General features: G+C 42.2%; 1 protein-coding gene across 1 annotated transcript in view; it reads left to right on the top strand.

Annotated features, from left to right (window-relative positions):
• Positions 1-18,552, top strand: part of LOC109985962 (transcription factor SOX-6-like) — a 125,583-nt gene that overhangs the window by 47,135 nt on the left and 59,896 nt on the right. Inside the window, exon 4 of the mRNA XM_065956885.1 lies at positions 1,830-2,031. Coding sequence (XP_065812957.1) covers positions 1,830-2,031 — 202 coding nt within the window. The remainder of the gene's footprint in view (positions 1-1,829; positions 2,032-18,552) is intronic.

Genomic DNA, 18,552 nt, shown 5'->3' with positions numbered 1-18,552 from the left:
AATAGTTTGACATAGGATTTCCAATATGGCAACCACCATCGACGGGCTACAAGAGTCTCCTTCAGTAACCAATGAGTGACGTCACTGAGACTTAGTTCATGTTTATTTACAGTCGATGCCTGAGCGTGACCACCACATAGGAGACTCATAGTGACCTATTAAAAGAAGATTTCTTACAGTATTTTCTGAATGGATAAAGACAGAATGCTGTGCTACTTTTTTAACCACTTCTTGAAAAAGTATTAATAGTTAGCTGCAGACGGTTGGCCACAGGGCGATGAAGATACCACAAAGAATACCACAATAAATGTTACCAAAGATAGACAAGCCGAGGACTGATAAGGTGAAACCACACCCCTCTACTTTTCATCTTGTCACCAGCTTCAGGGCATTTAGAGACAATCCTAAATGCATAGTTTTGGTAAAAGTCTAGAGTTCATTGTTCAGTCGGTTTTCAGATATTCATCTTAATTTGTCTTGCTTTACTTCAGTTCCACTAATGAAGAAATAATTGTTTTTGTACAGAGTAGATTGTTTTAAAAGGACCCACACTTTTGAAAGGCTTAGTTCATTATTTTGTTAAACGTTAAAGTACATTGCCTTCTCATCCAGGGTGACTTCCAAGTGACCTGATCAGTGTGGGTGCCTTACTCAAGGACGACTTGCTCCGTCTCAGGGGCAGTCATGGACTCATATTGGTCTCCTGAATGATGAATACGTGACCTTTTGGTGCATAATACGATCTCACCATCAGGCCTTCCTGCCTCCAAACTGCTTGTTTAACTCCTGAGCGGCATTATATGAAGCCGAAAAAAAAACACCTCAACCATCCACAAGTGACACACTATCTCCTAATCCTCATTACGGAGGCATCTTCCGCTTAGAGACAAAGTGCACAACAGGGCCTCCTGGAGCCATTTCAAGGGCGTCTTAAGATCCCGCTGTTAGCCAAAGCCCCTTGTCTTTGAAACATAAGCCTTCTAAAGTTCTCGGAGATCCCCCCACTCTGTAAGGGGAGGAGAAAGCGTCCAGAAATAGCCGCGGTGTTAGAACACCTGTGCTGGAGTGTCTGTTGTGTGGGGACAATGTGGTCGTCTTGAAGGGCTTATCTTCTCAGTAAAGATAGATCCTTGTGCCTCTCGCTCGACTCATAACCCTGCAGAGCAAACAGCATGGGGGACAGAGACACTCTGGACATGTAGCACCACATGAAAAAATATTTCTATCATGAGTCATAAACAAGTCAGAAGTCTCGAGCTGTGTGAACTGATCTGAAATGTGTCATAGTAAAGAGAGGAAAAAAACATGTGTGTGCTAAGTAACTTCACATTTTCTGGCCTGGACATCTGTTATCCACTTTGCATTCCTTATTAATCAAGTTAACCCTCCTACTAAATCAGCACTTAACAAAGTTACTCTAAACATGGAGCCGGTGGTACGCTGGTGATAACAGAAGGTTTTTTGGTTGATTGGTTCGTAATGGTATGTGTTTAAACTTTTGAAAACTTTTGAAAATATTTGTTTTTGGGCCATTTTGATGCTTTAGGCTGAGGTTGAACTTATAGCAGACAGCAAACAGAATCCAACTATAACTCAAAGCAGCTGTGTTTCAGGTTATAAACATGTTTGATTCTGCTGTAAAGTCGAGCTTCTTAATATAGGGCTTAATGGAGAGTGACTCTTTTTCAGCATTCACCTCAAGTGGCCACTCGGGGAACTGCAGCTTCTGGCACTTCTGGGTTGTTACAAAGGCTACACACCGGCTACCAATCAAACCAGCAGCTGATATTCTCAACACTTTCTCACCTTTGTTTTCTGCCTCTTTTCAGGACACTGACAGCAGTAAAGGCTGCTCTGTCTACTCCTACCGGACTAACTCTACCTCTCCACCAAAGCCAGAGGAGTGTTCCAGGGAGCAAATGATCGGCCTCACCTTCGGGACGCCGGAGCGCCGCAAAGGAAGCCTGGCAGATGTTGTGGACACACTGAAACAGAAGAAACTGGTGGAGCTGACCAAGACAGAACAAGACGGTAGGCGAACGTCCTGAAACCTAATGTGTGTCTTATGTCTCTGAATCTGTGATTTTACAAGCTTCAAGACAAACACTCTTTGTTGTTTTGAATCCCAGTTTATATTTCTAGAGGAGCTTTATCTTAGATGGCTGTGAGAGACTTCTTTTAATAAACTTCTCTTGGTTTAAAAAAATGTGACACACTCTTTTTGAAGCAGGCATATGACCAACAGAGGACACAGTAACTTATTGTGAAGCGGAAACATAATAGAGTGACCGATGGCCGTATCTGTTTCAGAAAGAAGGATTGTTCAGTAGTTTCTCGGAGAGCTCTTTGTCCTCGCACACAGCTAAAATGACTGCTGCAGCTGTTTGAAAATGTTCCGAGTGCAGCTGAAATCCATTATTGAACTGATGTTGGACCTTCAACAATGACAGCAGAGATACAAGAACACAGCTCGTCCTGTCATCACATGCTGTCGTCTGTTACAAGAAATCTAGGATGAATCAATCCTAAACTTACCGACATCGTTTATTAAAGAGATGCAGTCACACGCTGAGGCCGCAGTTAACATTGACTCAGATTAAATGACACTAAAATAACACCTCTGGTTTGCATAGATACAGTAGTGTAACAATTGACTGTAGGAAATATGTTTCTAAATCTTAGCCTGCCTAGGCTCCAAAGTACGACGATCTTTATCCCATGTCATTGTCCTTACGTGCAGGGATTCTCCTCATGTATGTTATGAAAGAATGCACAACTATGCAACTTCAACACTCCTCACCTTACATCAACTGACTTCATTGGTACATAAAAATAAGATAAAATACGGCATCACAAATGATGTGAAGGGAAAACTACTTTGTCATATTTTAAAGCACTCGACCACTGACCGAGCTGACAGGTGTGAGGATCTTTGAGGGAGAACTGACTGACGTAAAAACGATATAATGTACCTCTAATAAAAAAAAGATCAACATTTCACCTTCACAATAACTCATAAAACCATTCATGTGGGACACAGTTGATTCTTTCACAGTAACAGGCGGCGTCTTTAAACTGTTCCAGATCGTAGTTTATTCCTTCACATTTGATGGACAGGATGCTGCTGCTGTCGCTCCTCTCCCCCCTCACTTTCACTTAAAGACAGAGCTGCCTTACATGTAGTTTGTTTTGCCCTTTCTGAACACATCCTCTCCAGAGGATCTTTGAACGTCTAAAATTACAACCGACGGATCCCTCGCTCGTTAGATCACAATATCAATCAGTGAAAACACAGGTTTCCCTTTCTCCTCCGACTCCTCTGATCTGCACCACTAACACAGGAAGGTCTCCCAGCATGCCTCGGCCTGCCCCTTCACAGCCCACAGCGAGCCAGATCTAAAAGCATCTAACACCCCTCTTTACTGTTCTGTGCACATAGTAATCATGATGATATCAGAGGAGCGCTTGATCTCTCTCATTTACTTTGTTATTGATACAGTCAAGTGTGAAGTGGGCCAGAATGGGACAGCCAGAGGCCAAAGACAGCACACAGTGTCTCTAGTTGAAAGATAGGAAGCTTTGCCTCTTATCTACTGTAAGGAAACTGATTGAAAGGAAAGACCCGTGTGTGTGTGTGTGTGTGTGTGTGTGTGTGTGTGTGTGTGAAAAGTGACATCCTCCTGTCAAATCAAAGGGGGAGTGAGTGGAAAGAAATGCTCGGGGACAACTTTAAGTGTGTCTTCTTTTTCATTTTTTTTTCCATCTCATGTGTTTGTTTCTCCTTTCCGTCGAAGCTCGAATTTGAAATCCATTTTTTTCCAGTCTTTTCTGCAGTTTCTCACCGTGCTGCTTTAAATCATCATCCCTGATTTACTTTTCTCTGAGTCCCTTTTGTAGTTTATAAAATTGTATTTTTCAGCGATCGTACTGTAACACATATTTTTTGCTTCACTTTGTCCTCAATTATAATGAACAAATATTTATTTTGTGATCATGTGACTCCTTCCAGAGAGAAAGTGGGGGTTTAAATGGCAGACTGTTGCAGTCCTGTATTTTGCTTGTTGCTCTATTAAAAAAAATGTTATAATATATAAAACACTCATCAAAATTTAAAGTTCTTTTGATGATAAATATTACAGAAGGAGACTTTTAAAAAAACGTTCTGTGCAGCAAGAACTGAGGAGTAATGATACGATTGAGAGAGAGTCAATTTGAGGTGCATTTGTTTTCTTCTTCTTCTCTTCCTTCTTTTTGTCTTCTTCATATTTAAAAATAAACAAATCAATACATGTAATTGAATTAAAGATACAATATGTAAACTTTTTACACTCAAGTATCTAAATTAATAAAAAATGGACTAAACCTATGTTATATATATTTTGTTTTTGTTAAGTACTTACATTACCTCATATATTTCCAACAGTTATCAAAGCATGAGAAATCCTTCATGTTTTAGCTGTAAAGCCCCGTGTCTTTTGTGGCAGCCATGACAGACACGACATGTTTAATCGTTGCCAAGGAAACACCAGATGTTACGTCAAGTACCGCTACATAAGGAAGCGGGAGCTGCTACTGAAAGCTGCTGTACTGAGCTGCTGTGATAAAAACGTCATGTAAATTATACTCGGATACATCACCTCGTCGGTAAAAAATATTCTCTTCAAGTTCGTTTTCATCGGGTGTGGGGGGTTGCAGTAGCAGAGAGAATCACTCCCCGCCACCCTCACTGGCATCTTTTGTTGTTTCTTTGAGTGGTGACGGCGGAACTGACATACTGCACGTTTGAAGAGGCAATAAAGACAGTAAAAATATCTATTAAAGTAGAAGAAGAAACACACTTTTCAACAGAGTCCGTCCTGCTTAGTGTCTACAAAGAGGAGTCAAACAGGTCAGCGGTGGATTGAACTCAGATACATCAGTCGTACTGCAGTTCTTCTGTAAAAATACTTCACACAGTAATGCCTATTGAATGATATCTTGCACATTTTCCCCTTCTTGTAAACGAGAAAAAAAAAGAAAAAAAGAAACAGCTTACCATTGAGCTGAGTTCTCCTTTTGCTAATTTGCGGAGCTGCTTTTTCCCCAAGGACTGGTGGCATTGATCACGCTGCAAACACGCAGCTGAGACAAAGAGAGGACCAACATAAGCAGGCACGATGAATCCTACACTGTTAGCATGAATAATAACTCTTTCTCTGGGCCTTGTAAACGCTCATGTGAATCGCTGCGGTCCTTGAAGATTCATTGTAAAATTGTCTTTCATGCTGTGCTGTGCTGTGCTCACGCAGTTCATTTAGAGCCTGATGTAACCCGCGTACGGAGATCGGCAAGTGCCACTGCTGTTTCTTTTCCATCCAGTTGAGTTAAAATGAGACGAGGTGATCAATAAACGGCTGAATGCTTCGTTAAGTGAGGTCTCCTTCAGTAACGAACACTCACATTCAAACCGTCGAATGATTAATCTCTTCACCTTTTTTGTTTTGGTCTCATTTGTTAATTTATTGGAATAAAGCTTCATTTCATAAAAACGTTGTGTCCTTCACTGTTACATGATGGGGTTTCTGTTTCTGTTTTCCTCTTCTTCTTCTGTCCTTTCACTTCGGGAACCTTTTAAAATCAGTTTTGGCACATTGTTGGAATCCCCCTTCAAAACACAACCTTGCTAGCGTGATGATCTCAATCTTACTGGTAATGGCAAGCATCCCACATTTTAAAGCTGTCAGAATTTTTAGGTTTTGGTTAAGGAACGCAATGCGGAACTGGAGTGCAAGGACATCCCGGTAAACAGGCTCATGTTCTGATTCTTTTGTAACGAGACATCATTTTGTATTTCAAATGCAGCGCTGCAGAGAGCTCCACAGGTTTCTTCTCCAGGTCGCAGCAAGTCGTTTTTATCCCCTCACTCCTCTCTTGTGTTCACTTCGTCTGACAAGCGGTTTTGTTCGCATTCCTCTTACAGTATACGATTAGATTTGATCATCGGCACTTAAATGGCGAGCAAATTAAAGCCTGAGCATTCTGGTCCCTGCCTCGTCCTCCGCCTCCCGCTGAAAAGAGTTCAGTCATCTGAGCTATGCCAGGTTACATCTCCCGTATGATCAAATGGTACAGACCCTATTAGCCGCTGAGCGCTCACTTAGCCTAACATAGCTGACCCCTCTGTGTACTGTAGTCCTCGGCTAAAGTGTTGTTGATGACACTGTTAGCCTTTGCGCAGCGCTCACCCCCTGTCGGCACGCTGTTAGCTGTCGGCCGCTCACAGGAGCCCTAAGTGCCTGTGACAGTTCTAATGAATAGAAATGGCCTTGCTTTGCAATGTGGGGCATTTCTTCTTTTTTTTTTTACCACCCCCCTTACTGCCACCTCAGCTTTTAAAGATTTATCAAGACGGTGTCAGCTCGCTGTTTTACCACACAGCTGGTCGCTGCAAACACGTCCTTCCTGCCCGGACTTTTACAGCACGCGAGCTGACAGGGTGAAGGCCGCACCATTTTCTTGACATTTTTATTTTTGCATTATATGTTGAGTTCATTGTGCGAAGGTTCAGATACAAAGGCCCGCTGCACACAAAAGGCTTCCTCTATACTGTTAAAGCACTTAGCAATTATTAAGCTGGTCGGCTGGTTACTTAAAGAAATGTTCAAGGCCAGCATGAGGGAAACATCAGGAGGAAAAATGAACCGCATTTCTCCATTCTGTGTCATTTAAGAGCTTAAAAAAAGAGACAGCGAGGTGGGGAAAGAAAAGGCTGCAATAAACAGAGAAATGACCCAAACAATGACCTGTCTCTTAACATTGATAGATGTCTCATTAGCAGACATGAATCTGAGTTCACCTTGTCTCCCTGAGCACTCGGCACAAAAGCAGTCAGGAGTGGACACATTTATCTGAAACCAAAGCATCCTGGACTGCTGCCTGACGGACATTAAACCCAGTGAGGGAGTGCAATCAAGCTGCCTCCGTTTTGATGACTGAATTATCATTATCTGTATTGTTGTGGCTCTCGGAGGACGAGCCGCTGTTACCGGGGGCCTGGCGTGGGCTCTGTGCCCTCTTGCCAACTTAGTCAGCCATCTAATGTGCCTAGAGCAGCTCTGGCGCCTGGCAAACACTTAACATCCGTCTAATCCCCGCTTACACCGGAGCCCGTTTGAATTACTGTACAATTCACGTGTTTCACTTGCAAATGAGAGAGCTAGATTGCAGCCACACTGTGCCGCTGCAGAGAGGTTATAAAACGGACACCTGTGTGACTCTTTTATTTGATTTCACTCAAACCACACTACAAATAGGTCTTTGGAGATCCTCTTCTCATTGATACAAAAACCACACATGTTGCTGGAAAGATTCCCACCTCACATTTGAGAGGCATTTAAAAAGGAGCAGGGTAACAAACGTACATTTAGACTAAACAGAGACAGATAACATTGCATGCTTAAAACTGTTCAATGCATTTTATGATCAGTTTACATCTAAGTTATTTTTCTACTGTTTAAGCCTCTTATGATAAAATGCATCCGTGCAAAAGCTGTGAGAAAAGGTGATAAGATGTCATCATTGTCATGTTGTGGGGAACAAAAAGGTTTAGTTTTTATGGTCTTTTTAATTTGCTAATCCTCACTTTGATCTCATGTCAACATGATCAGGCTCCTCAGGATCTTAGTAACTGTGGTTTCAGTCTCAGAAACACGACAAACATCTACCAAGCATTGTGAGGTGCTCTTCTGGGCTGTTCTGGGTTCACTGTGTGCTTCCTCTGACCTGCAGAATTGAAACCGCATCCAAACCAGACTGGCATCATTTTAAACTCAAACTGAAACACTTTTTAAGAGGGCTCAGTCATGTTTTCATATATGATCTGGTGCTTCATGGTTTGTGGTGTGTTGTCAGGTGTTTTATATATTTTAAGTCCGTCTAGAGACAGGCTATGCAAACAAGTGCAGGCTATGATTTCTGTAAAGACTGGCATCGGTCTACATGCTACAGTACATGCCTAAATGTCTCTATTCAAATAAGCATGGATTAAATAAACAAATATACTCGGGCTTACTGGATGAAACAAGGCTTCATAGATTCAACGGGATGTTTCTTGCTCATGTTTTTTCATGATCTCCCAGCATGCAATGTGTTGACAGGCTGTCAGACTATATTTGACAGCTGCACTTTTCTCTGAGGTGGCATTCAACTGAGAGATGTTTTCTGGATTTTAATGTAAGACAGTTGATTCAATCTACGGCAATAAGTATGAATAGGATAAGATATAATATGACATGATACAATACCATACAATATGACACGATATGATATGATATGATAAATTGTTCAATATTATTTTAAACATCAATGAGTACTTTCTACACATTTTCTTGTCAGTTTTTTCCTAATAAGACATTTTACACAAATCTTTGTACAATTACAAAGACAAATCACCTCCTTAAAAAATGGAATGTCTTTATTTTGTTCAGTGGAAAGTTTTTTATACTGTAAGAAAAAGAAACGGACAACGGGACACAATCTTTTGAAGCCAAAAGCAGTTTTCTTCTTCTTCTTCAAGGCTTAACTAGTGATTCCCCAAAACTCCATCCAATGATACTGTTTAAGATTTGTGAACACCAGCGACTGCCCCTCCCATCATATGGAAACGGGCAACATCACAGCTTCCAATCTGGCATCAGTGGCCACATGGTGTGACGGTGCATCTCTGGGATCCATCAAACCCAGCTCTCTTTTCACAAGTCATCATGGCTGTCTTCAATTGATTCATTTTTGCGGAAACTTGAACTCATAATTAGGTGCAAAACACTGAGCTGTTTTCCCTTTTTGTCTGCCCCGTGTCCTGTTTCATCTGGAAAACATGTCGGATGATAAAGAAAGGCATCAGAACGGGCCAAGTAAACATATTTTCTCAATTAGTTTCATATAATGAGAGATGGGTTTCTAGAGCGGGGGGAAATACGATTCCAGTCAAAATTGTGAAGCCCTCTTTATCACCAGCAGATCCTACATCCAGTCTGATCTTACTGGGCCAACACAGTCCTGAAAAAGCATTTATTTTCACATTCTAACAGCTGATCTGGTTTTGAATTTGTTTAATGGAAAACTGGTTTTTAAAGCAAGTTTTACAGGCTTTAAAATATTAAGGCCTCCTTCTAGTCTTAAATGTATTTAATAAACAGTTTACAGTAAATTACATGCCAGATAAAGTCAACATGCAGTAAGCATAAAAAGAATATTGCACTTAATTGACTGCATCCTGCACACCGACAGTGTCTTGTGACCTCGCGCAGCATGCAGCACTTTTATGAGCCATGTTCTTGTAACCGTGTGTTTAAGCTTGTGCTGTCCAGTGCTGGAGGAGTCTGCACTGTGTCTTGAGTTGAGGCCAGGTCCAGATCTGGGCACCTAATCACCCATATAATGTCTTATCCAGCTGGAGGAGGAGGTCAGAGCGAGGCCAAGCCCTCCTCTAAACCCTGCTCCTCTTCGACAATAGAGACATTCTGCCAGGCCTCACTTTGTTCTCTCACACCGCTGAAAGTCTGTTTCAATGTCTCTGCTGGCCCAATCAAACTGTGTGGAGCGCATGTCCTTATCTGGAAGGGGTCTAATGAGTGGGAGGGGGTACGAGTGATGTGTAAATGTGCAGCCTACTCTAGTGTGAATTTTAGGCCCGAGCCCTGTGCTGCAAGACTTCATCTATGCTCCTCCTAAAAATAAAAAACATGCACTGAGAGATTTATTTTATACCAGGGAGCTAATGACACAGTTAGCATATTAGCTGAAGCCTGTCAGTAAAGCAGTTTGGAGGTTAAATTATCTCTAGGCTGAAGCTGAAAATTAAGCTTTAGTGCAGGAGTGAACTTTGAGCTAGCGTGAGCTCTGCGTGCCTGACCTGTTTGTGAGTGTGAGTGTGTGAGTGTGTGAGTGTGTGTGTGTGTGTGTGTGTGTGTGTGTGTGTGTGTGTGTGTGTGTGTGTGTGTGTGTGTGTGTGTGTGTGTGAGAGAGAGAGGGCTTATGTATTCATACACCCAGGTGGAAGTAGTTGTGATGACAGCTTAACAGGCGAGTTGGGTCGGGCCCGAGAGTTAAGCTCATTGGCTAATTAACAAGCTCTTGGCTCTGGCACTATGTTTGCCTTCCTCTATGGGATTGGCAGCTTGAGCTGTGATTGTGTGCAGGTGGAGGCTTTGTTTGTGCGTGTGTGTGTGTGTGTGTGTGTGTGTGTGTGTGTGTGTGTGTGTGTGTGTGTGTGTGTGTGGATTAGTATTTGGGACGCTGCTGCATAAAACACGGTTCTAGCCTGCTGTATTTGGGGCAACAGGTCAGCACCGTGTATTTGTAGAAAATCTGTTTTTGATCCAAACAAACTTCATACTTAAATGTTGATCTTTTAATCTGCTTTTTCATATCCGAGTGTTTGGTGGTCAGCTCGGCTCTGCCAACAGGCCGACTCCCTCCGGACTTTTTGTGGTTGGTTTCAATCTCTTCCTGTGTAATTGATAGGGATCTCTTTACTAATGATCGGCCGTAGCCAGTGGGTCTTGTCTACAGAGAGAGTTTGCCTGGTAGCCCTTCTCCTCTCCCGCTCCGTTTGGCTGCGGGCCAGCCAGCATATGGTGCGAGCGCATGCAGTGTGGTTTGCCGGAACAGTCTTGAATGTCGTCCAAAAGAATCCGATTAAATAGTGTTTTTTTATCAAGCCCTCCTGCTTTTACTAGGGTTTCAGTGAGATGCCAAATTGTTCACCTGATAATTTAACATCTGGGAGAAAACCGACCTGATTTAACTGTAATTAAAAGAGAAAAAAATCAGCCGAGGCAGATCATGTTTGAAACTAGCTGTGAGTGTTTGACACGGCTCATCAAAGATGTGATCTTTAATCTGCTCCGATGACAACTGTCACGCACCCGCACGCACGCACGCACACACACACACACACACACACACAATTTCATCCTAAATCAGTTACGTAGTTTCACTTGTTTGCGGTCTAAGTGGTTAAAAAAGATGTTGTAAAATTTGGGTCAGGATTTCTCATTAAAGGGGGTTTGGTGCGGTCCTGAGGCTACACCACTTGAGAACCCCTGTACTGGACCGTGTACATGCCTCCTCTATAAGCACAACACAGAAGGGGATAAGTGTCTCTGATATTTTTTCTTTCTTCATGTGTGAGTGAGTGAGTGAGTGAGGGATGCTCTGGGGTGGGTGGGAGGATAAGTGATCTGTAAAGTTTAGGTCTATACAGTCTGCATGGTGATAGCGCTCAAAAGTTCATCACACTATCTCGGCCCCCAAACTCTGAGGTTCAGACGGCCATGTTGGTCCCACTTTGCTTCTTCTTTTCTCCTCTCTAGTCAGATGTTGAGCAGTTTTCTCCTCGGCTCAGAACCTCCCCCCCCCCCACATCTCTCGTTGTGACCTAAAGCGTAGGGTCCACCCACATCATCCCCCCTGAGGGCCCGACCCAAAACAACGGCCCTATTGTGTCTGAACCACACATTGCGCTGTGTGAACGTACGTGTGTGTGTGTGTGTGTGTGTGTGTGTGTGTGTGTGTGTGTGTGTGTGTGTGTGTGTGTGTGTGTGTGTGTGTGTGTGTGTGTGTGTGTGTGTGTGTGTGTGTGTGTGTGTGTGTGTGTGCTAAGCCGCGTTTGGTTTCATATATCATGCCTAAAGTGGAACCAGAAGCTCGGGTCTTGAACTGGTGTTTTGGAAGCGTGCGTTTGACAAAGAAGACATTTTGCACCCTGACTTTAAAATGTATTCAGTTTCCATATTTGTTTTTAATTTTCTACAACTTTAATTAAAAAAGTTAACAATGTCATGAAGCATTTAGATAGCTGATACCTTTTCAAGTGCGTCCATCTTGATTGATTTTTTTTTCATGATCACTTAAATTAAAACATTTCTCCAAAGTTTCCGTCCATCCAATCTCAAAACAGCAATTCGCAAAATGGATTTTCTTTGTGTCAAAATAAAAAAAAAAAAAACACTTAAAACTTTGGTCTTTAGAGACGAAGGTAATTTATTTTCATGAAACGACCGTTCACGTTAATGCACAAAAGGGAGAAAAATGAAACCCTGAAAAATCTGAGAGGAGACAAAAATACATAAATATGAAAAGGCTGTCATTAAACATTGAATGGATGTTTTACTTTACATTTTAAAATTAATTAAATTCAAAGTGACCTTGCTCATGTGAGCGCTTATACGCCCAAGCTTATGAACACTTTTTAAGCTCATCCGCTGCTGATTCGTCTCCACCTCTCACACAAAGAGCTGAGGTGGAGCTGTTGGAAAATATCAGAAAAATGTTCATGCTTTTATTCCTTCTCAAAGTGAGCGACAGTTTCCCAGCCAGTAATAAGACGCGTCATCTGTCCGAGCTACGGGACAGATGTGACAGAGCTCTCTGTGGCTGCACAGCGGGGATCAGCAGCTGGGCTTTTCTAGCCCCTATAGAAACACACGACTTTGTCTGATTCAGAGCTGCAGGGTTTGGACCTGACTCCTCCTGGAGACTTTTCTATCACATACAGTACTTTAAACTACGGGGAGGGACTCATTTTTGGCCCGGTATTCGCCCCACCTGGGAAGAAGTAGGCCCACTTATCCTGCAGGAGGTTTAAAAAAAAATCATCTTTTTTTATGTAAAGGGAAGATTGCACACGTTATTTGAATAATCTATCTATAAAAATAGATCATCTAAAATAAACTGAAGATTTCAAAAACAAAACATCACAGCAGGTGTGTAGGTATGGAAGCCCAAAGAGGACAAACATCCATACATTTAATTTCACTCTTCTTTTAAGGTTCATTTTTGGGCTTTTGATGGCTTTATTAGAGAGAGAGAGAGAAAGAGAGAGAGAGAGAGTGAGGAATGACAAGAGCAACAGTTTGGATTCGAACCTGGGCCTGTGCCCCCCAAATTTGACTCTTTTTTTTTTTTTTTTGAAGACATAAATTTAAAATGTTGTTTGTTTTCTGAAGATCTCAACTTATTTATCTTTTTTATACCAACACTGGTTTTGTTGTTGTAAGTTAATTAATAAGTTAATTCAAGTGTCTCCTGGAGGATTTCTTTCTGGTTTTCTTCAGGAAATTTTTTATTTTTATTTTTTTATTTTGGACATTTAGCTTTGTCAAACTATCAATTTTAAAAATAATGCTTTTGGTTTTTGAACATTTTGATGCGTTTTCTTTTCTGGTATTTCATAAACCATTAGATAAATCTAGTATTCCTAGAAAATTGCAGTTACCCTTCAGTTTTTTTTATTTTTTATTACTTAAGCTCATTAACATTCAACTCCAGTTACTCAGAGCTTAAAAAAAACACTCTTTATTCTCAGGAATATTTTGTTGGCTTTTAACGTGATTATTTAGATTGTAGTAAGTAATCCAGTGGGGCCTGGACGGGAATATCAGAAGGTAGAAAAGGCAGAAGAATGTGTGTAAGAATAAGTGATGACGGATGTATGAGAAGAGGGTTACATAGGGCTACTATCACTCCCCCCCCCCCCCTTTAGTCAGGAGGGCCGGCTGCTTTCTCAGGCCCATGTTCTGCGACAAGAGAGTGGAGGTGTCATCTGACAGATGAAAATAGTGTGTGTGAAACGGACACCGTGCTAACACGCAGCCAGGCTAACCACTCTGCAGTTTAATGGTTTTACAACACTGAGTGAGCAGTGATAGGCCGTTCAGTGTGTGTGTGTGTGTGTGTGTGTGTGTGTGTACTGTAAACTCTCTGTGCAATCAAACGTCTCGGCCGTGTACCGACGATCTTTAATCAGTGTGTGTGGCGTGCATGTATGTTCAAGTGCTTCAGATCAGTGTGTTTGTGTGTATCTCTTTCCTCCTCCTGGCTGGCCTGTCTCCTCATGTTTGGACATATGTTGAGTTTTATTTCACTGAGACATCAATCCTGCTGGCCAGCTGTTAGGACAGCTGCTCTCTCTGTGCCTCTCTCGCTCTATTTCTCTCTCTTACTCTATCTCTCTCTCTCTCTCTCTCTCTCTCTTTCTGTAACTTTCATCTTATCTGTCCTCTTCTTCTTCTCGTCTCTTATTTTTTTTTTCCTTTGTGCAATCATATATCTTTCTTCTTCCTCTGTTTCTGTTCTGCTTAATCATCTTTTCTTCTTTTCTCTCCACTCCTTCCCTCTCTCTCTCTCTCTCTCTGATGCTGTGGGGTCTGCAGCTGAAGTCGCACCACTGACATAAATTTGGAAGTGCAAAGTGTAGCTGTCAGCTTCCATTTACACACGTTCAGTAGCAAAGTTGGGGCACGAAACGATCTTCTCAGCCCTCGATGTGTTACACAAACATCAGGCGCCCACTCCAACACTGGCCTTTGTTATTTCTAACATTAACTAATTTTTCAGATTAATGTTTCTCTCTCTTTACCTTGGCGTCCGACTGCAGACTCAGGAGTTCCTGAGCTTTGGCACTCGACATTGTGTGTGTGTGTGTGTGTGTGTGTGTGTGTGTGTGTGTGTGCGTGCGTGCGTGCGTGTGAGAGAGAGACGTTGTGTTTCCACCCAACTGTCAAGTGAATTATAGGGCTACTTTTGAAATGTCATCAAATATAAAACGTGAATTAAGTAGCCTTCTTTAAAGCAAACAGACGGGCTTCCTGAATGTGGAACCACGGCGTGTCAGAACACAAATGGAAAGTCTTTCTCAAGAACTGTTATTGTTCTTTTGTGTATTGAAATTACGGTCAAACTTTAGACTTTCTCCTGCAATCCAGCACAGAATAATATATCCTTCAAACGACCACGAGACCACAGTGAAGACCGAACTGGTCTCGACATAGAAGACACAACATTTATGGTGTTTCAACGAGGGTGGGATGACATTTTCTTGACACGTTTAGACATTTCATCAGTTTCAATAAGTTAAGTCTTTGCTGATTCAAAAATCTAACCAGGACTTTAACTTTTTCCACTGCGATTAAGCTGAATCCGTACGAGAACAGAAATGTGAGCGAGAGGAAGGATTTGATGCAAGCAGAAGCAGGGTTAGGGACATCCTGTTCATTAGTTGTAAAGAAAATGCAAGAAATTAGAGACTTTTACTGTAAAAAAAAAAAAAAAATCACAAAAATGGGAAGCTGCAAAAGAAAATATCTAATTCTTTAACAGTAAATAAAAGATACAAGCAGCTTTACATGAAAACACAAGGTGAGAAGTCTGAAGCTTTGTTGGGTGCAATGATGTGAGTAGCACTTTAGTCATCGTGAGGTTGTGTGCTAAGCAGGGTAGAACTCCAGGAAGTGACCAGCCAAGAAATAGTTCAAGCTTTTAACCTCCCCTAAAAGTCCAACTTGTAGTTAACACTTTTGTTTTGCTTGCAATTAACAACCAGAATGTGAGGTGAAAATTGGTATGCTAAAGACGTGCTTACAAGCAGTTTATTCCTGGTGCCAGTCTAAAGTCTGAATGGATCAAATGAAGCAGTGGGAGCAACTTGGGGTTAAGGGTCTTGCCCAAGGACACATCAGACATGCATGGAGCTGGGGATCGAAGCCCCGGCCTTCCAGTTAAGAGATGACCGACTCTACCAACAGAGCCACAGACGCTCCCATAATAAACGTCACCACCCACTTCCCACTCTTCAGATGGAAATTCTTCTGATTATATCCCGCTGTGATCTCACATCAGCTCATTCAGGCGCCTAAACAACACCATGGGGGCAAACAGGAGAAACGGGGGATAAAGTCTGAGTGAAAAACTTGGCTGTTTGCGTTCACACGTGCGGCTCACCCCCGAAAAGCTTCAGCAGTGTTTCAAGAGTTTTGTGCATATGTGAACAAGGCTTAAGAACACTTTTAAATAAACTCCCTCTTTATTCTAATAATAAATATATATTTTCTAAACACGGCGCATAAAAAGACAGAAAGAATGAAAAAGAGAGCCTCAGTGTGAGAGGAAGCCTGCGGCACGCTGTGTTGTTGTTGGCACAGAGTGTTTGGGAGGGTTGATGCTTGCCTGCCACACACACACACACACACACACACACACACACACACACACACACACACACACACACACACACACACACACACACACACACACACACACACACACACAGTGAGTTGCCTGTGGCTCGTGTAAAACACCAGAAACACTGTCTGTTGGCAGGTTGGCGTGGAGAAGGTGATAAAAGTGTGTTTACCCTAAACACTCACCGGCTCACTGCTGCCTCCACGTTGATTTATTACGAATCTGTTTTCTTTATCCACATCTGATCTCCTCACTGTCTTTCTGTGTGTCATTCACTTTTCACTGCTCGCTCTGTCTCCTGCCTCTGTCTCTCAGACACATCACGTTATTTCTGTCTTTTCTTTTTTAAAGATTTTTAAGAGAATTAGGATAGTGACATTTTTCTACCTTTGGTGTCATCCATGTTAACTTGGAGGACTAAGTCTCCCTACATGGGGACCTCCACTGTATATGACACAACTGTAAACCTAAACTTTATTTACACTGGACATAGTACTTCCCCTAGTAGTCATTTTACTTAGGAGTCAGGAAGGAGCCACAGGTCGGATTTTGAACCTGGGCCCTCTGCTTGGAGGATACTACAGCAACATTAAGGTTTGATATTGAACATAACCCTGCACAAATAAATGTAGTAAATCATGGTAATAATTAAGATAAATACAAATTTTACAGTCTGTATATTGGCGACAATAACTGCAGAATTATATTTCTAAAAACATCTGTTCTGGTTTCATGAGAACTTAAATTAATAGAAATAAAGAAGTGTCTATTCATTATGTATCAACAATAGTTCTGAAATTGGACTTTTCTAAGTACTTTCTCGCGTTCTCGTTCTTTTTTCATCTCCTCTTTCCGCTTTAGTTGTAATGTTCTTATTTCCGCACTTCTTCACTCTTCTATCGCCTCTCTCATTCGTCCACTCAGGCTCATTATACTGTGTGTGCATGCCGAAGATGAAACAAGCATCTTCATCATCTCGCTCCTCATCTCAACATCCCCGTCGTCGTCGTCGTCGTCGTCTGTCCCAGTTCACTGTCTCTCCTGTGTTATAGCTTTGTCTTGTCATCTACCTTTCTTTCTCTCCTCACCACATTCATCCTCCCTCTCCCTCCCCTCCTTCATAACCGCCCACCTCCCGCACTTCTCCTCCACTTGATGAAGGAGTCGGTGTTCGGACAGTGAGGAATTTTTATCCACGCTCCAATCTAAACAGCACTTGATCCCCGACTCGGTCGCGGGGACAGACAGAGAGCCATCTAGGGTAAAACATCTCCCTCTCATTCTCTCTCATCCCTCTCATCTTCTTCTTCCCCTTCCTACTCACCCTCCCCCCCCCCCACGCTGTCTCTGCGTCTCATCTGTTTATCTGTGAGGGGGGGTATAAATTGTGCATCGAGTACACAAATGGGTGACTTACGCAGATGCATCTTGGAGTTACAGGTTGTATTTTCCTCCTTAAGTGCTCCCATAAATTGCGCTTCCTAATTTTGTTTTATACGCAGCCAGCTGAACGAGCGCACACATCGCCGTCCTCAAGTCCTGTGATGAGAGAGGGAAAAAAATCCTCTCCTCCTGACCCCCTCCTACATCTTTCCCCCTCTTTTACCGGCTGTAAATATCATCCATTGAACCAAATATACACAAATACATTTCAAGAGGAGCCACTAGTCCAATAAATCTATGAAAGATTGGGTGGATTCCTTTGTCCTGGGGGATTGGGGGGAGGGGATCATATCAATTATCTGACTTTTCTGCATCTGTCTGGAATTTCCTGTGTTTGTCATTTTCTTTTACTAAATATGGAAAATCACCATCATAGACTCCTGTAGTTTGACGTTTTGTTGTCTTATAACTCCTCTGCTGCGCCCTCTCTACCTATGCCCCCCCCCCCCCCCCCTTTTGTTTACATTGATGTGATGTGAACAGCCGCATTAGCTTATTTACAACAATCATAATCCGGGCCTGTTGACATACACAGCTTTAATGGACTCAATGAGGAAGTTGTGCGAGGCAGCTGGACGGCATGTCTTGACCACACAATGGCCTCGTATGCACAAACTCAACATTAAGCCATTCACAATAGGCCATGTGCTCTTATGAATGCCTGTAGTGCCTTTTGTCAGGATAAAGACTCCACAAATGAGCTATTGTCTGACCTAACCATTCTAAATCAGGCGAGCCCTCAGAGGCATGTTTTCCACAGCACCCAAGAATGTCTCCTTTTTTTTTCTGTGTGTTTTTTTCCGACGTCCTTGGTGACTGAGGCGTCGGCATTGGGGCCCTGCGTGACCATGACACCATCTGTGGCACGTCCGCTGCCACCAAAACAAGAATATATACATGCACAAAGTCAGGCTGTTGATGCAGCAGTGTCACATTTACAAACAATACTGTTATGTTTAATGTTCAAATGCACTGGAAGGAGTTATTAACTTGTTACTAAACTGACTCAAATTAAAAATGATACAGATACCAGACCATCAAAGAGAAATCAGAAATCGTTATTCTTTTGTTTTTTGCCATCAGGTTGGATTTCTACCTCAAGCTTTG

Source organism: Labrus bergylta, chromosome 7 (genome assembly GCF_963930695.1).
Source record: "Labrus bergylta chromosome 7, fLabBer1.1, whole genome shotgun sequence".
NCBI lineage: Eukaryota > Metazoa > Chordata > Actinopteri > Labriformes > Labridae > Labrus > Labrus bergylta.
Note: the sequence above shows the minus strand (reverse complement) of the source record. Positions and strands in the feature narration are given on the sequence as shown.